The sequence below is a fragment of the Camarhynchus parvulus genome, chromosome 5, assembly GCF_901933205.1.
Source record: "Camarhynchus parvulus chromosome 5, STF_HiC, whole genome shotgun sequence".
NCBI classification, from domain to species: Eukaryota; Metazoa; Chordata; class Aves; order Passeriformes; family Thraupidae; genus Camarhynchus; species Camarhynchus parvulus.
This window is the reverse complement of record NC_044575.1, coordinates 18,276,111-18,302,497: the sequence shown is the minus strand read 5'-3', so window position 1 is coordinate 18,302,497 and position 26,387 is coordinate 18,276,111. Positions and strand designations below refer to the sequence as shown.

Here is a 26,387-nt window from a genome sequence, read left to right as displayed (position 1 = left end):
CAGATGTTTTTATTATTTTTGTTAACAAGAAACTAATTGACTGGCGTGTTGGTTGGTACTATCTGGCAACAAAGGACAGAGCATAAATTCAACAATGAAAAATCTTGATCTAGCAGCAAAGAAAGCTGACCAAGAGGGACCTACTAACTTGTATACACTACATCTCAGCAGATTTTTGAGCTTTTCCTCCACAAAACCCCTTAGAAAGGCATTCAGGCATTCATTAAAATTTGTGTGCTTAGAAACCTGCTACATTTGCTGCTCCCCTGAGCACTGAGAAGAAGCAGCAAGGGTCAGCCACGTTCCCTGCTGTTCTGGCTCTGGGGAGGTGCTTGCAAGTGGCAGGGAGGGAACCTCAAAAGCCCTCTACATTTCATTTTGGGAGCACACCAGATTTTCTTTCTTAACGGGCAGTTATTTTTTGTGTCCCTTCAGTGGACTGACTTGTTATGCTGCGGACACTTGGACATTTGGTGTGATCTGACCACAGCTTAAACATTGCTGTAGAAAAAAAGCAAGTGAAAAAAAGTGGTACAGTACATCAAACCATTCATTTGATCAGAGAAGGCCTTTAACAATGCATTCATGAATCTTTTCCATTCCATTTCACCTATACTGGGCAACATTACAAATGAATGAACCCTTCAATAAGCTTTTTGATGACAATCATAGTGCGTTAGTAATTCCCATAAACTGTGTTCTTAAAACACACCAAGAGAAGGTAAATGAAAAAAGGAAGAGTTTTGAGAAAATGGCATTCTGAGCCTTTTGCCAGGATACTGACATTATTCCCACTGAGAAAAGATTCAAACCTGTTCTTACAGGTTTTATGTGATTAAAACAGAAAGGTAGCAAACATTTTTTCATAGTGTGTAATGTCTACACAAAAAAATTAAGAAGGGAGCTTAAATTAATTAAGTGAATAGGGCCTGTGAAATGAAAAAAATGTATTTTAGTAGGAAGACATTATTTAAAACAGATTTCACTTTCCAATAAAATTCTGACGAATACATATTTTGCATTATATTCCTATGCCTATGTCAAAATACTATAACCAGGCAATTTTGTTAAGAGTTGAATTTACTGGTTTATACAAAATTCTTGAAAAAATAATTAGCCCAAGTTCTACCTCACAATATATTAATTAATACTAATGAATTATTAAAAGAATGAGCTTTCAAGTGTTTTCTGTATAATGCTGTAAAAATATAGGTACGTAACCTTGTTTATATGCAATGAATGTCCACAGAGCATTGGCAAAATTCTGCTCTGGAATGGTTCCACTAACTTCCAAGAAAGTGCAAGAAAACAGTGTTTGGATTAGCTGAATTGGGGAAAAAAACCCCTTACTATTAGGATGGTTATTTGTGTGGAAACTACATTTGGGAATAAGGAAAAGTCCCTTCATTTCCCATGTTATTAGCACGTGACCACACATTAAAAAAAATACCAAAGGCTGTATGTAGTAGAATAGGCAAACACTGTTAACTGCAGTAACTTCATCAGAAGAATAACCCTTTGAAAAACAAGGCTGTTCACAAATGAAATGTCAGTTACAGCCCAGTAACAGCTATAACTAATCACTGGAAAGATACCAACAGCACATATAGCTAGGGAAAAAATGGTGTCACAGAGAATTACCTCTCTTTAGTACTTATTCAGCCAATTTAAAAGGTTACAAATGGGGAAAAAGTGACAGATACTTAAGGGTTACATAGCTGTCATTTGTGCCCAGCGAAAAAAGAAAGACAAAATGCTATCACAAATATATGGGCATGAGCAGAAAGTTTGCATTTCTTCGTTTCAATAGTTGTGTTACCACATGCTGATAACAGAATACAAGAAAAGCTTATTTGCAAAACACTATTTTCAGCCTTTACCTAATGCTTTTACTAGAAAGAGATACCATTCATGACATCTTATCAGCAGGTTAAAACCAATAACAAAACCCAAAAAGGAAATCATAATATGACAACCATTTACAATTATGCTTAGTACACATTTTTGGACAATAACAATCGTCCACAATAGCAACTTACTGACGGATAAATGAAAATGGTTATAATTCACTATTCTTACTGGTAGTAAGAGAAGTCCGCAAGGGAATAAAACGGTCTTCAATGTCTGAAAAAACTCCAGGTATCCCATGGACATGGAAACCATCTGTGGTGTTTGCTGGTTCCCCTTCCCTTCCAGGTGCAGTGCCAGGTGCCAGCGGCTCCTTGGTTGCTTTCTCTTGGTCAGCATCATCCATGGACTCTATGACTGCCATGATGGTGGCATGATCAGGGAGCACTTACAAAAACCACCACCCACATCATGTCCTGGGCCACAGCAAGCCAGAAGGCACCTTCACCTTCCTCATGCAAAGCACAGAAGGAGGGGAGAAGACATGAAGGCCTCTCCTTATTCCATACTGTCACTGGCTTCTGAGAGACCCTTAAGCTCCACATCTATCCTCAGCCTGTTGGAGCAAGATGCTAGTGACATACACAGATACCAGTGACAGAGGGAAAGGGGAGACCTTTAGAAGAAGAGACTTTAGCAGCAACAACCTGACCCTGTAACTCAGGAGTGAGCGGCCTCACCTCTGTCAGTCTTGCCTGGCAATACACAGGGGAAGAGAAGTAAGAAACTGATGGCAGAATTTAAGGGATGTTATTCTTTAATGAATGCACTGCCCTCACCACTGGGACACCACTGCCCAGTGAGGGTGCTGCTGCTGAGTTGCAGGATCAAGTCATCTGATTAGCCTGCCAGAGCACCTCCACCACACCAGCCATGGTGCCAAAGCATATCCAGCCTAATGCCACTGATGCACAAGAAAGGAAGATGAGGCTGAGGATTCAGAATCACCAAAGTGCATGTCTCACAGAACATTTGGGAGATCACCTAAAAACATGCTTCAGCAAAGGTCAGAAACCACCAAGTACACCAGCAAGAAGGAGCAAGGAGTCCCTTAGGCCTCACTCACAGATCCTATGCCAGGTTTTTCACTGCAAGTCCACACTAAGAATGAAGATCCCCAGGATGAGAAAGATAGTGAAAGAAGTAATCTTCAGCAGAGATAATGTCTCATTTCACACCACACATGAGAAATGAGAATGATCCATTATTCTTGCTGGTACCCATCAGAAGAGAGTCATTACCAGCTGTGGTCACACTGGCTGTGGTCCTGTGGAGGACTTCATCCCTGGGCGTATCCGTGGGATTTGTGATGCCTTCAGTGCCCTGTCCTGGTTCATCATCTGAAGGCAGAGGTGTTTGAGTTGGCTCTTTGTGGTGGGCACCCTCAGGAGAGGAAGCAGATGTCACCACAAGGTGAGGTGCCCATGCTTCCTGGGTTACATCTTCTGGTGCCAGAACGTCATTGGAGGCTGTGACTGTTGTGATGATGGCCAAGTTAACGTCAAAAACATTTTAAAAATGCACCTTACATATTACTCCCTCTTTATTTTTAGTAAACTCTACCTTTTAAATTTATTTGCCTATGTAGACTATGCAGGGATAAGAAAAACAAAATAAAACAAAGCCACAAGCAAAGACTATCCTCTGCATATGACACACTCTTTTTGGTTTGCCTCTTCCTTCATTAATATTCACAGTGCAGCCTAAAATACTGGTTTTGAAAATACCTAGTGAACACTGTTTAGAAGTGAGAAAACAGCAATATTATTTTCAAAATGAGTATAAGAATTCCTGTTGTTACACAGCAATCAGATTAGAATGACTTAATTAATAACATCTGAAAAAATTGCAAAATCATACTTGGGTTTTTGTATTTGCAACTGACCTGTCAAACCTCATAAAGTTTGAAAACAGTGAACTGGGAAACTTTACAGAATCTCATTCGTATTTAGAAAACATGAGCAGATGATAGAGAACACAAGCTTTTTAATCTACAAACTATATTTTTAATCCACACAATTTGTAGTTTTCATAGCTTTCTGTCAAATCCTAAATGTTGAAGATTAAATAATCCAGATAAAAATGGATTTAGAGGTAGAGAAGCAAAAGGATAACAGCTAATTTTTCCTTAGAACATCTTTTTTAGAAAATGCAGGAAGAAAAGATGCAAAAAGTTCCAAACAACTTCAGTGTGATAAAAAATATCTTATTGTATTAAATAAAAAAGAAGTATTTTGAATGAGAATAATTTTAAATGGATAACATGCAGAGTTTGGGAATTTAAGTTAGAACCTTGCAGAACTATATAAACAAACTCCAACAGATTATTTCAAATTTTACAGTATTAAGAGAATACGTTGAAAAATTAAGACCAGGAATGACCAGACATGAAAAACAAGTGTTTGCACTACCAGCCACCTCCAAAAACCAACTGTTTTCACAGTTAAAAATACACTCAAGCAAAGTCAGGGGGCATAAGAAACAGGGCACACAGGAAAAAAAATATCCTTAAGCAGACAGGAATTCTTGTTGGGATATTCACATGTAATAAAAAACATTTGCACTGTAAATTCACAACAAGAATGCACACTTTGAAGACGAGAAAGACAAGGAAAGAAGTCAATTTCAGAAGAAATAATGTCTCACTTCACACCAGACATGAGAAATGAGTACAATCCATTATTTTTACTGGAACCCACTAGAGGAGAGTCATTACCAGCTTTGTTCATAGTGGCTGTGGTCCTGTGGAGAACTTCATCCCCAGGGGCATCCGTGGGATTTGTGATGCCTTCAGTGCTCATTTCTGATTCATAATCCCAAGGCAGAAGTGGTTGAATTGGCTCTTTGTGGTGGGCACCATCAGGAGAGGCAACAGCTGCTATGATGGTTTAATAACAGATGATTTAAGCACGGATTATTTAATAGCTGTGAATTCCATGTGTGTGCTGCTGCGGCCTTCCCATTACCTCCCATCCAAGCCTCCTGTTCCCCTCAAAGCACTGTTACCCTTTTCTCTCCACAAAAAGGGCAGAGAAGGGAGACCTTGTGTACATCATCACTGCTCTCTCACAGTTTTGGTGAGACATATCCATTTGCTGTCCTTGCCCACTTTTTTACTTAATCAAAAAGACTCCTGAGGGCAGTGGACCCAGGGAAAGGCACAGAGGCAGAAGTCAGAAGGATTCCCTGACCTGCATCCCAGGCTACCTACAGAGTCTCAGCTTCCTTGGCACTGTCACTTGCTCTCACAGTGTGTTTCACACTACAGGCATCAGTACTGAAATACTGACAGTCAAGAAGACATGAAGGCCCCTGCTTCTTACTCCACCCTGTCACTGGCTTCTGAGAGACCCTTAAGCTCCACATTTAAGCTCAGCATGTTGGAGTGAGATGTTGGCAAAATATACAGATTCCAGTGGCAGATGGAGAGGAGATACCTCCAGAAGAAGAGATCACACCATGTTTTTAGAACACTATGTTGATGTTATAAATACTGTGTTATATCAGAATGGATTGCTGTGTCTTAACAATTTTATAGATTCCAGCCTCTTATCATTGTATGAATGAACCAGAGGGATAAAGATTTCGGTAAAGTCTATGAAAAGAACACTCTTTCACCAGATGAATATTCACAAATGGAATGGATTAACCTCTTGAGGTACAAATATGCATAAGTATGGATTCAACTTTATGATGAAGACAGTCTGGTAGGACCAAATAATGTAACTTATGTAATGAGCTGGATGCAATTGCACAGCCATGCTCCAGTAAGGAATGAAAAGCCCTCTAAGTGGTGGTGGCAAGTAAAGAACAAATGTTTTATAAAACTAAAACTGAAGCTAAAATTGAAATCTTCTGTTTCACCACTATCCAGACAGGGCACAGAGAAAATTAATCACTCTACAGTTTATGAGATTATTTTAAGAGATCAGTAATTACTCCTGTCTGCAAGTTCATGCAAGATCTTTCCAGGACAGGCCATCTGAGAGACACAAGTGATGCAGCATACATAACAGACATTATTACTGGTACCTGTAGTGGAAGACTCTCTTTCATGATTGCTCTCTCTGGAAGGAGTAACTCTATCCATTCCAGCAGGCTCTGTGGCATAATCCTCTCCCTCATCCCAGCCTGGGTACACCAGTGGCTCTCGCGCTGAGTCGTTCTGTTTGGCCCCACGGCTGGGGACCATAGCTGTTGTGATGATGGTGAAGCAATTATGAACTCAGTATATAAAGATCCATTTCTCACATTATTCTCCTCTTCAGTTCTTGTCTTTATGACTGGTCTTGCTCACATATCTACTACATTTAATGGCAAAGAGAAGTAAAGTAGATTTGCTTCTCATCCTCGTTTATATTTAGAAAAGCGGCCAACTGTCATCAGTAGGACCAAATCCTTCCTCAAAATGAGCATATGCATTTTAGAATCAAGTTGTGTTACTGTTTTTCAGAAGTATTTATCTGAATCTTGCTGTCAAGTTCGTACTGTTGAATATTAAACAGAATTTAAAACCTCAGACATAAATAACTGCAAGGATATGACCCATCAGTAAGATTTTAATCACATAATTTGAGTGTGTTGACTATATCCAATTTCTTCTCAAAGTTTCACTGTTTCATTAGTTGCAGCATCTCCAGGAAAACACACAAAGAGGTGTGACAAAGGGTAATGCTAGGTCATGGCCAGATTTGTGAATGGTGCACACAATGAATAAGACAGCATACAGACGGAGAATATCTGATCTTGTAGTTATTTAGAAAAACACCATCCACGTCAACTAACCTGTAGATTTTATTACACAATCAAAGCAAAAGAGTACCCAAATTGTGTAAAAAAGCATAAACCTTCTTAAGCCCTTCAACCCAATAAGGGGGGCAAAAAAGCAGGAAGTTTGCCACAGTGTGTTACAATTTTAATTGCAGTTAGGCCATTATGTATTGGCGTAGTAGTGTAGGATAACAGATTATCAGAGACCTGCATTTGATAATCCACAAGGGCAGATGATGACTGTGGTGCATTCACTGTTGGCAGTGCTTAGTACAGCACACCTGTCATTACCTTGTAAGTTTGGTACGCTCACAGGAACAGAAATTAAAATATATTAATTTTCATTTACCACCTTTACAGTACGATTTTATCTTTTATGTTTCAATTGATTCAACCAATGAAAGAGAGAAGCCTCTCTTATTCTACATTGCTTTGTCCTCTTCCCTTCATATTGCTATAGTTCAAAAGTGGGATGAGTAAACAGTTTAGATAATTTTTTTTAGATATAACTGTGATTAACAAAAACTGGGAAAAAAAATCCCAGGACCAAGAATGACTTGCAACAGGAGAGCGAACACAGTTGCCAAAGGAGTGAAAAATGCAGCACACATTATTATTTTTCCACTTAAGCCTTCTCTGTTTCCTGCAGACAAAACCCTGGCTGACAGCCTGTTGAAAGCTTGTGACTGCATGACACACAACAACAAAATGTAGGAGACAGTTACAGAATTAACCTACTAAAGGTCTTGACATACAAGACAAATAGAAGAGAAGCATCCAGGAAAAGTCTAAAGAATATACTAATTAAAAAAATAATAATGTAACATCAAAATTGCTGAGGTTTATTGACAGAACATGTGTTATGGCCTCAGAATGCAAAAATGTGAGTAAAACATCCTAAAACCAAATTTTTATAAAACTCTGAAAATTTGCTAAAATGTGACCTGCAATATTACCTGTAGAAGTTTCCTTTCCAAAATAATTTTCACCTGCAGTAGTAAATCCATGTTGTTCAATACTGCCAGTGGTATTTGCAGGGTTTTGTTCTTGACTGATCCCTCCAGAATGAAGGCTGTGTAATAGCAGATGTTGGGTTGGTCCTTGATGCTTTTCATTTTCACTTGTAACTAGTGCTGGTAAGATTGTGATTGAATCAAAAATGATCAAAATACTCAACATCGTCATATTATCCTTATCATCATAGTCTACATAACAAGGGTGTTTGGCTTTTGCATTTTGGCTTTTTCTTGTTGTTGCATTTCATGTGAAATGAAAGATGAAAGAAAACAGAAGTCCTTTGAAAACCTGATCACACAAAAGCATCACCAGGAGCATCAGAAGATTTAAGTACACTAGAAAGGATCCCAATGACCAGTGGAAGATAAGAGATATCCAAGAACCAGAAGAGTTCATAGAAACAACAGCTTAAATATTTCATATTTATTATTAGAAACTTAACTGTTGAGTTTGTTCGTATTCTGTGTTTTTAAAGTAAAACACTGATGAATCTTTTCTTTTGAGTTATCTCAATTGCATAATTACAAAGCTGGCCCTAAGGAAATTGTAATTTCTTCTGAGATTGGATGAATTAAATAAGGAGGTTCATGTAAGTAGATAAGCATACTTATTTTGAACTCAATAATAATTAAAGCTCTCACCAATAAAATTAATTCACTGCTTACTCTTTAACTTGCTGTTGTTTACACAGCAGAAGATGCAGTCAGCTGAAGTACCACCACCATAAGAGATGCTCTAACGAAGGTTTGGAAAAGATACATCAGGAAACCTAAGATAAGCATAAGAACTCAGCTGGAAATATATTTGTCTTAAGTATCAAACATTTCCATGAATGGTATATAAGAGTAAAGCTAAGGTCCTTAATCAGAGCATGCAAAGAATGAGCTGGATGTGTCATACATGTCATAAGTTACCAGAGAGAGAAACGATGCTATTTCCCAAGAAGAGAAAAACTGGAGGAATATTTATCTTCACATTCAGGCAATGAAATATTTGTAAGGACAGCGCTCATGCAAATGTAGTTCATAATTTTAAAATTAAACTGAACACATATACATTATCTTACAAAAAAAGAGGCAATATTAGTCAATGTATGAATACAACTGATCTAACAATACTTCACCACTAAAAGAAAGTTATCACAAAAACCATTTCTGTGTGATGACAGAATCTGTTCTAAAGCCAACTGCATAAATTTATGCTGTTCAAAACAATCTCAGAACCAGAAGGACACAGAAAAATAGCTTGAGGATGCACTCTGTAGCTCTTACCTACAGAATTCAACATTTTGGTATGTCAGTTGGCTACTGGCACTAGCACTGATAGCAAAATTTTCACCCCCAGTTCATCTGGAGGTAGTGTATTATCCTTTGTAAGACAATTTATGTATTGGAAACACTAGCTCCCTTTTTTGTCTTTTATCTTCAGATTTTAGAATAGAAATTTTGAAGTGGAAAAAGGAATTTTTTTCTCACCAAAAGTTACAGTCTGCTCAGTTTTATTGCACGCTACTGGTAGTGCAAATTTTAAAATACCAGAGATGTGAGGAGAAGCGGCAAGAAATGAACTTTGTATACATAAGATAGACTTGAATTGACAGATGAATGTTACAGACGCCACCTTTGAGGTCTCTAGCACAAATAATGTAAAGGTATTACTCCGAACTGATGAACTGAGGCTAATGATGTGAGAACACAAACAGCTGCACCCCGAGTGTCATACTTCACTGAATTATATCAGAAATCTGAGTATTATCTCAAATGCTTGATTGCGTTACCCCTGCTAGCAGAGCTAGAATCCTGCTCCTCTTCATCTGTAAAGGTGGGGTTCCAATGGCCTTGTGTGGTGATTTCCAGAAGTGTTTCGTGTTGTGAGTCCACAGCTGTTGGGACAATGGAGGATTCAATGCTGACCATGCTCTAAATCTACTGTCTGTGTGTACCATAAAGGTGATGGAAAATGGAACTTCTTGTATAGCCTAGCTGTAGTCTCTTTACTCTTCTTATCAAATCCCTTCACAACAAACCAGTTGCTCTTTTCTTTGCATTCAACAGATGCAAAACTTCCCAAGAAAAATGGGAAAAACAAGCAGCAGAAGAAAAATGTAGAGTAGAAGCAATGCAAAACCAGTAGAGCAGTTGTAGAAATTTAAACTCATGTTTTAAGAATAATGCTGGACCTAAGGAATATGGCAGGTATCTCAATAGACATAAAACATGCTTGCTAAGTCCTCAAGGAGTACTCAAGAAGTACCATGTTAGAATACCCATGACTGAGCAAAAAAACGACGGCCAGCAAAAAAATGAGAGCACCTTGACAAGCACCAGGAGGCCAATATTAGTCAAGTTATAATACAATTAAAAAGATATAAACCAGAACTTCTCCAAGAGTCTGTGACCAGAGACTGAATAGACTTTCACCCATGGATCATGCAGACACCATCAGGCTGTCAAAGGTATGGAATGCAGTACATCTGTGGGACAAGTTACCAATGCAGAGTCTCAAAGATGAATAAACACCAAAACTATCCAAAGCATAGGAAGAAACATAAGAAGTCCCAAAGCAAGATAAATTCCTGATTTTGCATTTTCTACTAAAAATGGAAATCACTGCTGAAAAAATGCAAATACTGCACTATCTTAGAAAAAATAAAAGGCTTATGAATAGTGACTGCTGATTAAATAAGAGCACAGACAACAGACACATTAAGATGTACTTACATTAAATAAAACTACAGATATAGAACAGATTAATATCTTTGTACAAGTAAGAGCATTAGAGTATAGTCATTAACAGGAACATCTATGCTAAAAAACCCCCAGGGCTGGGGCCATTCCCTGGTCATAAAGACAAGTAGCAGCTTGTGCACTTCAGTGACACATAGCATTTAGCTTTGACCTTCATATGTGGTGTTTTTCTGGTTTTCAGACAAAATTATTTCACCTATGGATGGCTTTTGAATTAAAGAAGAGTTCTCAGATGATCACTGTGGGACTATAGATACAACGAAAATAAGGCTATGTATTAAAATATCTCAGTTGTAATACTGGATGATGCCTAGGCATCTGAGGTCAAAAAACAAATCAGATGAGTTAGAAGACTCATCTGTGTGTAGAAGGTAGCAAACACAAGACTGTATTGTTGACAGTTCCCAATGAAAAAGGGACTTGGGGTTTGGTCTTTCCAAATTGTGCCTGAGCATCTTCAACAGAGAGGAAGAATGCTATTGAATAGATGTAGGTTATATATAACATGACCTAGAATTATTTTAATACTTAAAATAAACCAATAGAATGAAAGATAAATTTTTTGTCTTGAATAATCATGAGTAAATGCAAACCTCTGAATAAACATGAAACTGATATACTAATTCTAAGTAGAGAAAGAACGGACATTATTTTATGCTAAGGATCTAAGATAATTTTCCAGTCACAAAAGAGGTATGTCTGAAGCCAACAGCTGATGAGAAGATCATCCAATTTTCACAAAATAAATGCATGACAAAGTAGTAGGAGAATCAGGTAAGAGAGGAAAATCAAGAAAGATACTATCCAAAGAGAATAGAAGTTCCTTACTCGTGCTGCGAGCATGCTCGTCCTTGGCCACACTCCTGCCCTGGCCTGGAAACATGGTGGGATACACAATCTCCTCAGAAGAGTCTTCATCGTCTGAATCACTGCCACTGGAGGTCACATCTGCTGTGGTGATGTTAGATCTGCCATGAAGCCTTAACCCACAAGGCTGAGTGCCACTGCTGGTGGCACTTCAGCTTTCCTGCCTCCCCTACGCGCAGCCTTACAATCACAGAGGAGAATTTACAGCCCCAATGCTTCCCAGGGGCCATAGCTGCTCCTGGCCTTTTCACTCACAAAGGGTTCTCCCCTCTGCCATGGCCCTGATGAAGCTGCCCCTCTAGAGCTGTTGGATACATTTTGGGACTCTCTGCATAGTCACAGCACTAACCATGCCCTGTCCCCTTCTAGCAGATAGAGCAGAGCATACTGGCTTGAAAACTTTTCCCTCCCCCCCACTAAAAGTCCTTCTCATTGGAACAGTCTGCTCCTAAACTGCTTCCAAACAGGAAGAAAGACAGACCCAGGTACATGCTTTACATAATGGCATGCTCCCAGACTCATCCCTTTCAGACAGGCAGAATGCTTCCATGGCACATGGACAATGTGCACAACTGCTCCATTGCTACCGCGTCTACACTCTGTGACAGGGAGCCAGGGACTTTGCCTCTCCTGCTTCAAGTACCGTGCAAGGAACAGCAGTGAGAGATGCCACACATCCATCCCCCCTTCCACCTAGAGTTTGTGCAGCTTGCTGCCCTGCTCTCTGGTAATTCAGCCCCTAAACCAAGCAGCCTCTGAGCATGGCATTCTTTACCCCTGGTTGCTGGCGTGGGCTCTGGCGTCTTCTCTCCAGGATTCGACCACCACCAGTTGTCTGGGAACGGATTCCACCAAGCTTGGGTGGTGGTTTTCTCCAGGTTGTCATGATGAGGCCCTGGAGCTGTTAGGACATGGCTCATTTAACCAAGATCTTGTGATTATTTCTTGAGAAGCAACTTTTCCTCCAGCAAAGTCCACTCCACCAGCAGCAGCACCTTGAGCACGCTCATGCCCATAGATGGATGTGACAGCAGGGTGAATGTATGAACCCATGGTGTCATTACATTCCTCCAATGCCTAGCCAGATGCAAGCACTTTGGGCAGTCCCAGGAAAGAACATGCTCCCTTGAGAGCAGCCACCAAAAAGCCCCGTGGGGCTTTTCACTGCTCCACGTTCCATAAGGTTAATGAGTTCCTCACAGGCTCTGACAGCAGGAGAGAGCAGATAGTCCTTGAAATAGAGCCCAGAATGAGGAACATCCACCAAGATGACATAAAATCAAAAGATGAAAGAAGTATCCAAGGCAAAAGGGATACCCAGAGATAAGCACACCCAGAGAAGCAAACTGGTCTTCTACCAACAAGCCCATGAAGCCAATGCTGCCAAGGACCTGAGCTCAGAACTGAGGCCATTCCTCTCGAAAGACACATGCACTCCCCTTGACCTGACGCTGACAGCTAAATGCACACCAGAAACACCTTTCAGAGGCTTCAGTACAGCATGGAGAGAGAGGAGCAGCTTTACTTGTATCCTGTTACCAATGCACAGCCTATTCTCAGAACAGAGTCTATCAAATAGCAGGATACCTAGATTTATGCCTGGCATTAATAGATAGAAAGAGATTTCAGCTTAGAAAAGTTACAGTAATCAACAGCCTTTCCATCCACCATGCTAGGCAAGCCAACTAATTGTTGGCAAAGAGAAATAATCACGCCACGTCCAAGAGGTTGGAAATTCCCTCCAAAGTGAAATCAGTCCTTGACTCCCAAGAAGTCACAAGAAAAATCCACAAGTCAAATGAGAAGGAAGACAACAGTTCAAGAATCAACAGAAGGTAGTGCTTTTAGCTACATGGAGTCCAAATATTCTAAATTGAGCTTCTTTGTGACATGGGAGATGTATCTGAGAAAGAGCTGATGAGATCATCCAATTTTCAAACAATATATATGCAGCTAAGGAGCAGGAGCATCAGGTGGGACAGGACAAAGAACAAACCAACCAAAGACAAGAGAAGGTTCTTACTTGTACTCAGAGAAGTCTCGTCCTTGGCCACACTCCTGCCCCAGCCTGGAAACATGGTGGGATACACAATCTCCTCAGAAGAGTCTTCATCTGAATCACTGCCACTGGAGGTCACATCTGCTGTGATGATGTTAAATCTGCCATGAAGCCTTAACCCACAAGGCCTTCTGCTGGCGGCACTTCAGCTTTCCTGCCTCCCCTACGCGCAGCCTTACAATCACAGAGGAGAATTTACAGCCCCAATGCTTCCCAGGGGCCATAGCTGCTCCTGGCCTTTTCACTCACAAGGGGTTCTCCCCTCTGCCACGGCCCTGATGAAGCTGCTCCTCTAGAGCTGTTACATACATTTTAGGTCCCTCTGCATAATCACAGCATATTCAGAGCAGAGTACTGGCTTGAAATCCTTTCCATCCTCTCCCCTACATGTCCTTCTCATTGGAACAGTCTGCTCCTAAACTGCTTCCAAACAGGAAGAAAGACAGACCCAGGTACATGCTTTACATAATGGCATGCTCCCAGACTCATCCCTTTCAGACAGGCAGAATGCTTCCATGGCACATGGACAATGTGCACAACTGCTCCATTGCTACCGCGTCTACACTCTGTGACAGGGAGCCAGGGACTTTGCCTCTCCTGCTTCAAGTACCGTGCAAGGAACAGCAGTGAGAGATGCCACACATCCATCCCCCCTTCCACCTAGAGTTTGTGCAGCTTGCTGCCCTGCTCTCTGGTAATTCAGCCCCTAAACCAAGCAGCCTCTGAGCATGGCATTCTTTACCCCTGGTTGCTGGCGTGGGCTCTGGCGTCTTCTCTCCAGGATTCGACCACCACCAGTTGTCTGGGAACGGATTCCACCAAGCCTGGGTGGTGGTTTTCTCCAGGTTGTCATGATGAGGCCCTGGAGCTGTTAGGACATGGCTCATTTAACCAAGATCTTGTGATTATTTCTTGAGAAGCAACTTTTCCTCCAGCAAAGTCCACTCCACCAGCAGCAGCACCTTGAGCACGCTCATGCCGACAGATGGATGTGACAGCAGGGCGAATGTATGAACCCATGGTGTCATTACATTCCTCCAATGCCTAGCCAGATGCAAGCACTTTGGGCAGTCCCAGGAAAGAACATGCTCCCTTGAGAGCAGCCACCAAAAAGCCCCGTGGGGCTTTTCACTGCTCCACGTTCCATAAGGTTAATGAGTTCCTCACAGGCTCTGACAGCAGGAGAGAGCAGATAGTCCTTGAAATAGAGCCCAGAATGAGGAACATCCACCAAGATGACAAAAAATCAAAAGATGTAAGAAGTATCTACAAAGCCAATGCTGCCAAGAACCTGAGCTCAGACCTGAGGACATTCAAAAGGCACATGCACTCCCCTTGTCCTGATGCTGGCAGCTAATTTTACACCAGAACCACTTTCCAGGCAGGTATTAGTATATCACAGGGAGAGAGGCGCAGCTTTACTCCTATCACATTAGCAATCCACAGCATTTCCTCCGAACACAGCATATCAAATATTAAATTCTACAGGTTTGGGATAGATATTTCTGAATGGAAAGATGTTTCTGCTTTGAATAATTACAGGAATCTACAGCCTTTTCTTCCACTGTGCATCCATATAGGTATTGGTATGGAAATAGATGTGTCTATTGTATATGGATGAAAAAAAATCAGTCAGAGTTACTGTTTATGTAGGTAGCTCATTAATCAGTAAGAGTTCTATGTCTGATTCATGGCACACCTAGAGGTGAATCATAATTTGCTAATAACAAAGAGTAAAACCTATCTGGGCAAGGAGAGAAAGTCAATGGTAATGTGCTGATGCTGTATTAATCTGGCCCATTAACTTGCTGGAGTACACCACCAGTGATGCCCAAATCCAGAGAAAGAATGAATGTGTATCATCTGAAGAACAAGGAGCTGTGCAAACTGCTCATTTCAAACCATAGCACAGAATTCTTTAGATTAAACTATGTATCTTTTAAAGAAACTGTAACTTTACAAATTAAATGTAGTACAGTGGAGAGCCACCAATTTTGTTTTTCACTTTAGCACACTACAGAATTATATAGATAGATTTTCAGCCATCTATCTGAAGATATACAACAAATACTTTTCTTTACTTATTTCTAAATTTTCTACTTCCCTGTCTGTGGGTTTTTTCTCTGGGAAGTTAAATTGTGACCAGGATATTCCACTGAGCCTGCACTGCTATACAAACTAAATAACAGATATTGGGACATGGCTTTATTCCTTCTTTTTAGGACTGCTGTCCATGAATTTTTTTTCCTGTGCTACTGAATATTTGATGACTTCTCAGAGAGATGCACAGCTTATACTTCATGTCTTTCTAAAAGGAATGCTAGGTTACTGATTCATTTATAATGCAGTAAAATTAAACTAAATGAGTTAAACACTTCTGTGTTAAAGTGATGTTGCTGGGTAACAGCCAAAGCTATCAGAAAAGCCCAGGAGCATTACTTTCATAATATTTTTTTTCCTCCAGAGAAACCAGTTTATCAATCCTACCCCTGTAAACAAACATACCAATGCTATCACTTCTCTGATTCACATTTATCATTATTGACACATTTTATCACATTTCTCTATAGCTTCTTTGATCTTTTCAGATGTTAAATATCTCCATTTTTCTCTCTGTAAAACAATCCTGCCCATGAGAGAGAGCTGCTAGCAAGAGGAAGGGACATAGATATTTAGGACCAATACATTTGATAATCAAGTATTAAAACAAAAACAGAAAGCTTTCCTGTACAGAAACAATGGACAGGTTTTTTCAGTGGGTACAGAAACACCAGCACAAGGAAACATTAAGTCACATGTGCACACAAAAGCAAACATATAGGAAGGAAAAATCACCACCAGAGCCAACCAAACTCCCCACTATTACAGGTGGGATTTTCTGAAACCTCCACCCCTTACAGGCAACATTTTGTTACAATAGCTTTCACTGGAAACAAGCACCAGAAAATTCTCTACTTTTTTTCAAGGTTGGGGGTAAAATCAACCTAGTATTTCTTTTTCTATCTACATACTTAAAGGCGTTACTAATCTTCACATCTTCTGAGAAAAGATGTTTGGGTTTAATAATTTATGTCTTTTAGCAAAGCTTTTGCTAACTGTAATGCATACAATCATTCTTCCTCTAAATACAGTGATGAGGGCACCATTTCTCCAAGTCACTTAGACCATTTGACCAACTATCAGCAGCCAACAGACAATCAAGCTACATGGATTTCCCCCGATGGAGAAAAAAAAGAGCCAGTGGGAAGGAACTTTCCCTTCTATCAGTTTGATCTTTACTACAACAAGCCTCTGTAGATTTCCTCTGTATAATTAAAATGTTCTCCCTTTAGGTTCACTATATTTTCTGAGGCAAAGATCTTTATCACTCTAATCATAAGAACTAGTGTGAACATATGTACATTATTTCCACTTTAAAATGTGGAAGAGGACTTCAAAAGCTTTTTATTTATTGTAGCTGCTGTGCACTACATATTTGATAAAAACATCATAAGCAGTTTTTCCAACTCAGTAAAGCTATTTAATGACAAAGAAGAGAAGATGGCTACTGTTCTTTTGGGTCCTCAAAGACTGTGGAGTAACCACAGACCCCAATTTTTTCTTATGAATATTGCCAACAGCAAGGATGAAATTAGTTTTTGCAGCGCACAAATGGCTTGGTAGTTGCAACTACCATATAAAGCACTGCCTTCGTTAGCAAGGCCATGGTTTTTGACATGGAACATACATACATTCACAACCAAAAATATATTAGAATAACATCATGAATCTACAAAAATATCCTTTTCTACCTCAGAAATAAATTGACTTCAAGCGATAATAGGTTGTAGTAATTTGTGATTCCTCATAAAGTGATAAACCAGCTGTGAGAAACCCAAAACAGCAGTCTTTCCGAGCTCAGGTACAAGCATTGCAGCAAACATACTGTAAATGATTTTGCTCCCCTTGTCTCAGAGAGTGAAGCTCATTTCCCACTTAACCAGTCTAGAGAGTAGTCTATTTCAATGTCTTTCCAATTGCTGAGGTGTTGTATACTTCACCACTTACCAGAACACGCTTCTGGAAGAAGCAAGCAATTTTAATGTGATCTATGTGTAATGTTGTTATTATGAAACATAAATCTTACTAGTACTTGCAGGATACTGCCCATCATCTTCGTCATGGAAATCACCAGCCGGCGTCCCAAAAGAGGTGTCAGGTGATACAGATGGAAATTCATCATCTGTATGGTGATGGATAAATCATTACTATTTCATAAGCTCAGTTGCAATATTCACAAGAACTCACAAGTACTTCAACTATTCCACCCTGCAAGTTCCATTCCTTCATGGGCTGGTCCAAGAGAGAAGAAAGATGCAGACCCCACACACACTTCTCTCACTAACACAGTAAGGATACCACCCAAACAGATCGTTTGAAGAGCAGAATGCATTACAGTGACAATGAACATTCTGGCAATGATCTGTTTATGTGCTACAAGATCTTATTGTAGCTGTATGACATGAGGACAGGGACTCTAGAGCAATGAGTGAAGTTATTCATATTCCCTTCTGCTGAGATATATTCTGAGGTTTAGTCCAAAAATCTAGACTATGAATGCAAGCAGAGATAGTAAAAGTTGTAACAGCAACCAACAGAAATACACTGCACACACCTTGGGGAATGTGGGGAATGTTTCTGATCCTAGTTCCTTAGCAAGACACTCTTAGGATTTACCTTTAATGGTGCTAGCTACATGTCAAAACAAGCATAACGTGCCGTGAGTACACCACCAGTGAAAAGTAATTTTATAATCCTAATGCTCTTGCTTTTTCTTTTTATTAATTTCAGTATGTATTGAGGATATTAATGCAAAATACTGATATCCTTCACTGGTAATTTATTGGTGATTTGATAAAAAGCCTGTAGTCACACAGTAAGCTTTATTGTCCCTAGAGGATGACTTATATCTGTATCCCTAACGTTCTGGGAGCGAGTCTTTCAGACCTCAGATAATTTCAGTCACACAAGCAACATAAAAGATTAAATAAAATAAGTAGAAAAGAACATGGCATTTGTATTTGGCAGGGCCCCATGAAATTAGTGTCAACCTACGGTCCTTACCATAGTCTCTTCCAGGAAATCCTTTTTCACCCCCTCCAGAAGAATGACCTGGCAGCTGTGAGACTGGAGTAGGACTTCCATAATACGAGGGGCTGGACCTGCCGATGGAGGCATCCATGGCAGTTGTTTCATGAGTTGATCCACTACCTACATTTTCATCATCCGCCCCTGAGGTGGAAGACTCTCCACCGGTGTGACGTGTGCCGTCCGCGTTGTAGCGGGAGCCGTCCGTGTTGTCAATGACTGCGGAAACGGAATTAAACGGAATTCATGTCAAGGAGGTACACAGCCATAATAAAGAGTAATGCCTATGGATCAATACCAGTTCACCCGTTTTTGCCCTCCTATCTAACCTAGATAATACATCACTAAAATATGTCTAATGCATATATGCTAATTTATATGTTTTTTGCATTTGTAGGGCCTGAATTGCATCACTTATTTTTATTAAACAGCTTGATTTTAACATAATGTCTTGGCATTTGTAAAGTCAATTAGAATTTAGAGTTGGAAGAAATAATTTATTATGAACCTTTTCTCAGCTTCCAGCATCTTTTCTAACAAACAGCTCAAATCACATGTATGAAGGGTGCAGTCTTAAGCAAATTCCTTTATCTCAAAGGGATGTTAGCAGCTCTGAGGTCCCAAAAATGTCAAATACCTATATAAAAAATGTTTGGTATCCTGAAATAAACCAAACTCCATAGGCTTTAGGGGAAGACAAGTGACTAGTTGTTTTAATTTCTATTGAACATCTCTCAACTTCTTTTTTCTTATGTTTGGCTTGGCTTTTTTAATATTACTGATTGTTTATGTAAAAATAAGATAACCAGTTACTAAAAATTGAGCAAGTGCATGTCTTTCTAATCAGTACAGTACCTGTTTCATCCTGGTTACTGAGTAAGGAAGTATCTATTTTTACAACTGGCTCACATGTTTTTTCCTCTGTTTCTGTGAAAGAAGGAAAACAGAAAGTATTAATTTGAAAAAATGGATTAAAAAATTGCATGTATGCTTAAATCAATTGTACATAATGACAAAACATCAGCTTCAGATGAGGAGGACTGAAAGCAAATTTCCAAACAAATGTTATTCACTGACGTACCACCTTCCCAGGTGGGGCATTGAGACTGTTCTGTCAGCTAACAACGAGATTCTCCATTTCCATAACCCTTCCAGAAAATGTCTGCAATCAATGCCAGTTAAAACAGCCTTATGACACAGTTTCAATGCTGTCAGACTCCCTGTCATTGTGGCAGTGGCAACTCTAATCTCTTTTAGCTGGCAAGACACCATCCCCTCCCCGGAGGGCTCGGCAGAGGCAGCGCGTGCCCTGCTCTGGTGAGCACTGCTGGCTCCTGTGGGCTGAAGTGCCCCACCTGGGGATGGTGTACGAGCTACCTGCTCATACTGCTGGTAGGGAATAATACTTGGGAGGAGCTATAAAGATCTGGAGGGGATGGACATCACCATTGTAGTCATCTGTGAGTGACAGACAATAGCAACTCACATGATACTACAGCAATGCAGAGATTTTTAATTATATCACTACAAAGAACAAAATAAAAAACATTACTGCATTCAAATCATCGATGAACTTTTCCTACAGCTCTCTGTGAGAACTCTCTGCTTCCACTACAAATGTCACAATCTACTGAAATTCAAGATCCTTGAAGTTAGTTTAGATCTTATTTTCAAACAGTGTGTTCAGCATCTGTCACAGACTATATACACTTTCCTAATAATTTGCTATAATATCTCCAACTATTAAAAAGTCCAAAACCTTAGATGAAAGCGGTCTGCTGCTGACACATGTTACTGTCCAGCTGCCTCATGTCTAAATGGAGATCTGCCTGAGCAAATACTGAATGAATCTGCCACCAGGAGAGCAGCAGCCATGTCCGTGGGCCTGGGATGGACATTGCAGGCCTTGCAGCTGCTGCAGGTGGCAGCCACTCCCAAAACACAAAAAACTCGCAACTGTAAAGCTTATGTCTGCATGAACAGAAGAGCTGAGTGCCAGGGCTGACAGCAGTTATGTCTTTCAGATTCACTGCTGCAATGGTTCACTTCACTAAGCCATTATAATGAACTCTTCTGAAGCTGCAAAGTTTGTCACAAGGCCAGAAAAGTGATTTAGTTCAAAACACCCTGATAACAAAATAGTCATTGCTGACATGACAGATACACTTCTAGAGGCTGACAAAATGTATTTCTTCTCAGCTGAAAACCAGCCTATGTTTATTATATGAGCCCTCATCCCAGTACCTTAAATAGGCAATTACATATGTTATTTTTAGTTAATCTGTTTCTAAAATGCATCATAAAATCATCTCCTTACCTGTTGCATTGTAACAGTATGCATCATACCGAGCAGTTGTATTTGCTGAAAGTTTGTAAATGCCAGTGTTATTTGCTGCACAAAGATGATAGGGATTGATCCGTGGGATAACAATATACCCCACCACGAAACCATACCTGTGAACAACAGAGGTAAATAAACCATATTACTTACTATAGCAGATGACACGTCAAACACTAAGAAGCTACAAAGAAGCCATTATTTTTTACAGGCACATGCATTTATTAGTACTGTTTTGTTGATTTTTCTTCCTTTTTCATTTGAGTGCTCCTTTCTCACATGCAGCTACATCAGTCCCCCATCACTCAACATTGTTTTGTGTTTTATTTCTAGACCTAAACACATTTAAATTAAATATGCATCTTATTGGCTAGCTAGGGTGATCAGTTCCAGAGCAAGGGAGTGAAAGTGAGGGAGGTGAGTGCACTTTTTGTTCAGGGTGAGTTTGTATTACCTGACACAAAATTCCCATTCTTCAGGAATTCACATTTTCATTGCTTTGACATAACACACCGAAACATTTCACACAGAAATGTTGAGGGCTCAATTTATGGTACTTGAGCAAGTTTAAAGAATGATTGCAATACACATCATTATCTGCAAAAACTGATGGCCTAGTAAAATATTCAAATACAAGAATCATTCATCCACAAATTCTTACTGTATCTTTCAGTGTGATTATTGTGCACAGGGCTCACATAATTCAGTGAAGACTGTGATTAGATAAGGTACAATACATTGTTACTGTTTTGCAATCCTGTAATACCTGATTGATTCCAATGTATTTAACTGGAGATCTGATAGAATGGTAACAAGAACTGGAGTTTGGTTTGGGTTTTGCTTTACTTCTTGAGAGGAATGATTTATCAGGGAGGAGTAAATGTCACAGCTTTGCAATTTTTTATCTAGGAACATCATTCGAGTTTCATGTCTAATGTGCAGATACCTGCAATTCTGAAACTCCTGTAGGTGGAATTATAAATTACTTTACTCACAGTCCCAACTAAGCATACAATGCTGACACTTTACAAACCAATATTGACCTACTTGTGTTATGTTCTGTTGATTCATCTTATTCACACACATTTGGATGGTTATATGCAGCATATTTTCCCTCTCCTACTCATGTTTAATAAGAGCTAAAGCTTACTGACAAGGACTACTTCTAGCACAGGTAGGAGGGTTGGCCAGAAGGAAGGGAGGAAGAAATCCTATCTACAGGGCTTGCATGTCCAAATCTGTCCTCTGGTAAATTGTGAATTAGGGAATTGTAACGTTAATTAAAAACTACAGCTTCCCCCTGGGAAAAAAAAAATCCTTCTTCTTCTTTCAATTGGTTTCATATTTTAGCTTTAGAAAATACTTTCCACAGTTTAGAATACTCCTAATTGCTTGCATAGAAATCTCTACCCCTATGCATTATTTAGGATTTGATCTCTAAACATTGTGTAGTGCTGGGCCATTCAGAATGCTGTGTATGTTCATGTGCTAATGTCTGAAAAAGATCATGCCTACTGCGTTATGAGGGACTTCCCCTCAGAGCAAAGAACTGTTTCTAGTTTTTACATGGTACAATTTAAAATTACATTTCCACTTCTGATGGAAGAATCCTCTAATAATTCTCTGTTCACATATTCCACCACCACAATATTTGTGAAATAAACATGCCAGAAGAGGAAATAGTTGCAGGCAGCACTGATGTCAGTACTATTTCTTATGGTACCAGAGGGAAAGTCTTAAAATTTTGGAGAAATGTCCACCAAATTTTTCTGTGCCAGTTAGAAGATAAATTCCATTTCTCCATGTTTGCTGTTTAAGTTAGACTGCAATAAAGTTGAAAATCTGCTGACATTTATTTAAACTCCATAATGGTGTGCCACCATGAATCTCCTGGGCTGCAGTGATCATGCAGTGGTGGAGTTTGAAGTCCTGAGAGAAATGGGCAAGGAGAAGAGTGAAGTCAAAACCCGGAATTTTAGGGAAGTAAACTTCCAGCTCTTCAAGGAGGTAGCAGTAGGCCATCCTGGGAAACTGCCCTTGGGGACAAGAACAGAGATGGTCTTCAAGGATTCCTTCCATAGAGTGCAAGAGCTCTTGATACCAGTTTAAGAAATCAGGAAACCAAGCCAAGAGACCAGAACAGCTGTTTTGGGACCAAGGCACAGGAAGGAAATGCACAGGCAGTGGAAGCAGCGTACCAATACCAGAGCAGCCTGCCCAGAAAAACCTGGGGGTACTGCTGGATGAGAGGCCGGACACGAGCCAGCAGTGCCTGCTTGTAGCCCAGAGAGCCAAACTCATCCTGGGCTGTGTCCCAAGCAGCGTGGGCAGCAGGTCAGGGGAGGAAATTCCCCCTCTCTACTCTGTTTTGCTCAGACTCCACCTGAAGTGCTGTGTCCAGCCCTGGGGTCCCCATCACAAGAAGGACATGGACCTATTGGAGTCCAGAGGAGGGTCATGAAGTTGATCAGAGGGATGAAGCACCTCTGCTATGAGGAAACACTGAGAAAATTGGGATTGTTCAGCCTCACATATTTTTATTCACCTAATTTTTTTGAATTAAAAGTTTTCTGTAACTTCTAGTCTCTTGGTCTAGTTATTTTTGGAGAAACTGGGGAGTCTGTATCATCCACATTTGTTGCCCTATACATCATTAATTACAGCAGGTAATTAGGTCACTTGACAACGTGGTTTTGGGATTTTTAATAACCACTGTAGCTGTCATCTGAAACATCTCCATTCACAGATTACAAGAATGCACTTGTATTGTGGCCATTTTTTCACTGGGATGTCAAGAGTTGACCCCTCACAGTACCACCTGCTGCTTTTTACTGTTCCTGGGCAAGACTGAGTTCCATACACTGCATACACCATCCTCAGCCTTTGACCTCACATTGGGTCCTTACTTCCCACATATTTATCTTACCAATTGCTCAGTGAAACACTAGGATCTGAACATCTTCCTAATTAGCTTATTATACTGTCAGTCTTTTGTTCCCTTTATATTTTATCTGTGTGAGGTTGTGATTTCTTTAAAAAAGAAATGGTAAAAACTATATGCATCAAGGACTCAGAGCAAGCATACACATGCACAAAGATGTTTTTTTCATGATAGAATATAACTTATTTAGCTAATCATAGCATCTAAAGTAAGTCAAATGTAATTACTACACTAGTGGTGTCATGAAATACTTTGTTTTCAAGTTTCTTTACCTGCAAGTTTCAAATCCAAGCTCATGAGCTTTCTTCAGCTGCTCTAGTGTTGCCAAGGTACTGTTGAGAGCTCTGCAGAGTTCAACTGCTTCAGATTGTGTGAGACTGTAGCGACCATTTTTTTCAACATGAAAAACTCCTCCATATCTGCAACTTACATTGAATTCTGTTATCAAAAGAAAAGAAAAAAGATGTTAAAAATTTAGACCTAATGCTTCACTGAAGACCTGGAAATTATTTCTTTTCAAGTATAATGCTTTCAAAGCAAACCCACAAGAAGTAACAGCTTCCAATTAATTCAGAAAAAGCACTGCCACTTTCAATCACTTTTTTCATACTTTCCCTCTCTGGGCTGAGGCATGAGCCAAATCATCAGCCTTCCCAAAACCAGCAACACAACATGTTTTTGTAGGGTATCCAGGACAATTAACATGCCATTAACACTAATGTGCAGAAGAAAGGGTTAATAATAATAATATCAATACAACTAAGAATAATCATGTGTGTAGATGGGGAAACAACACTATTGGAATTAAATCCCTACATCACACTGCAACACAACACGACACTTCAAAGCAATGTGAATTAATTTTGCTTCTGCCCCACCTTTCCCTCTAGAGAAAAAAAGCAGTGGCAACTCCAGACTAGAATGACAAACTGCAAAGCACACTTCATAGGAGTAGCTATTATTTCCAGTGCAAAGAGGAGCATGACTCATTTTTATCTTAATTTTAATGGAAGTTCCATGTGCAAGAAAGGGAAAAATAGACCAGTCTTCTCCAATATTAAAAGAGTGTGTCCTTAGTGTCTATTTGAAAAAAAAAAGATGCTATATAAAAACTGTTTTTCTAAACGACACGAAATGCAATTCATGCACATTTGCATTGACACATTATAAATAATGAGCAACTTTCCTAATGTGATTTTTGCTTGACAGTCTATTTTGTTCTACAGCCTAAATGTGAAAGCAAACTATAATATTCGAGGCATGCACTCTTTAATTACTTTTGTCCATTCATAAATTGATGTTATTCTGTGTACAGGGTATCTACTCAGGGTAAACCTCAAGGAAATTTCCTTTCCATAGCTCACAGGAAACATTCAAAGAGATAAAATGCAGGAGATAAGATGTAGGCTGGGTGATGCATGAGAGGCCAACCACTATTCACAGCATAGGTAGGAGTCCCATAGTATTGATGCTTTCTTGTCCAAAGAAGCTCAAAAGCTGTGCATCCAATCTTGAATGCCTGCACCATAAGCAACAGAATTAATCATTATTGTTACTTGGATAGCCTTCCCACAAAATGAATGGGAAAAAAACCTCTTTTCCAACAATTCCACCTTCCCAGTATATTGGCTGACAAAAAAAAATAATTTAGACAAAATCAATTAGTATTTCAGAGCTCCTTAACAGTCTTGGTGATTACAGTTCTTCATATTTTTAATATTTTGTTGACATATGTCATTAAAAAACATATGGCCCTTCTGCCACTCCTTGACTACTGCTAGGAGGGAGCTGCTCTCATATCTGCCATGCAAGTGACTTCTACTTTGGCTCCAAATGTTTCATATTCAAAGCCTGATATTGTCTTGGAAGTTGTCCAGCCAGTACCTGTATTAAGCAGCTATTAAATGACCTAGACAAGAATAAAGGTTTTTCTTTAGTTTTCCCTTCTTGATTCTCTCTTCCTAAAACACACTCTCTGAGGTCCAAGACTTAATGTTAAATATGGGGATAAGATCACAAAGTTGTACTTGATTACTTTAATGTAACAAGCTCAGTGATTTTGGAGATAAATTTTCTTGGAGCCTCAACATCTTTTCTGATCATTTTAGGCAAATTTCTAAAAAGCTTTTACTGTGAAAGCAGATACCACATACACTTGCTTTGGGTTCCATTTGATTGCAGTTAATCCTAGATCCACTGAATTATAAAGTGAAGTTTGCTTTTCTTTAGAGAGAGTTGACTTGGCTATCATCAAAACTCAGGCCATTCCCGGTTTTAAGCACTACAATTTATGCTCTATTACCACTCTGAGATTCACTCATAGTCAGAATTCCGCTTAGACACTCAATTACTTAGAGTTCTGCTGCTCAAAAAGGTAGGCTTACTCACACAGATAGGCTTAATGGAACTACACGTGGGCTGCATGCCTACACATGTGTACATTTTCCATGGAAATGCTCAGCCTGAGTAGACCCTGCAGCCCAGGACGCTGCTGGGAGGTACCAGGCTGACTGCACGTGTGCTGCCCAGCTGCATACAAAAGCCCAGCCAAGCTCCCAGGAAGCCTTGCCTGTGCAGCATAAGAGATCACGTGGGTGTCCAGGAAACTCCAGG

At 39.8% G+C, this 26,387-nt stretch overlaps 1 protein-coding gene across 11 annotated transcripts in view; it reads right to left on the bottom strand.

Annotated features, from left to right (window-relative positions):
* Positions 1 to 26,387, bottom strand: part of CD44 (CD44 molecule (Indian blood group)) — a 50,792-nt gene that overhangs the window by 7,879 nt on the left and 16,526 nt on the right. Inside the window, exons 2-16 of one of the 11 annotated variants that reach the window (XM_030949793.1) lie at positions 24,047 to 24,212; positions 20,813 to 20,949; positions 19,351 to 19,422; positions 18,472 to 18,714; positions 17,495 to 17,590; positions 14,111 to 14,236; positions 13,333 to 13,449; positions 12,085 to 12,210; positions 11,271 to 11,393; positions 9,473 to 9,577; positions 7,635 to 7,811; positions 5,941 to 6,102; positions 4,625 to 4,786; positions 3,150 to 3,383; positions 2,080 to 2,265 (exon numbers count right to left, since the gene is read on the bottom strand). In XM_030949793.1, coding sequence (XP_030805653.1) covers positions 2,080 to 2,265; positions 3,150 to 3,383; positions 4,625 to 4,786; positions 5,941 to 6,102; positions 7,635 to 7,811; positions 9,473 to 9,577; positions 11,271 to 11,393; positions 12,085 to 12,210; positions 13,333 to 13,449; positions 14,111 to 14,236; positions 17,495 to 17,590; positions 18,472 to 18,714; positions 19,351 to 19,422; positions 20,813 to 20,949; positions 24,047 to 24,212 — 2,232 coding nt within the window. Of the gene's footprint in view, positions 1 to 2,079; positions 2,266 to 3,149; positions 3,384 to 4,624; positions 4,787 to 5,940; positions 6,103 to 7,634; positions 7,812 to 9,472; positions 9,578 to 11,270; positions 11,394 to 12,084; positions 12,211 to 13,332; positions 13,450 to 14,110; positions 14,237 to 17,494; positions 17,591 to 18,471; positions 18,715 to 19,350; positions 19,423 to 20,812; positions 20,950 to 24,046; positions 24,213 to 26,387 lie in introns of those variants that run through there. The other 10 variants (XM_030949795.1, XM_030949794.1, XM_030949797.1 and 7 more) reach the window with 10 other exon arrangements.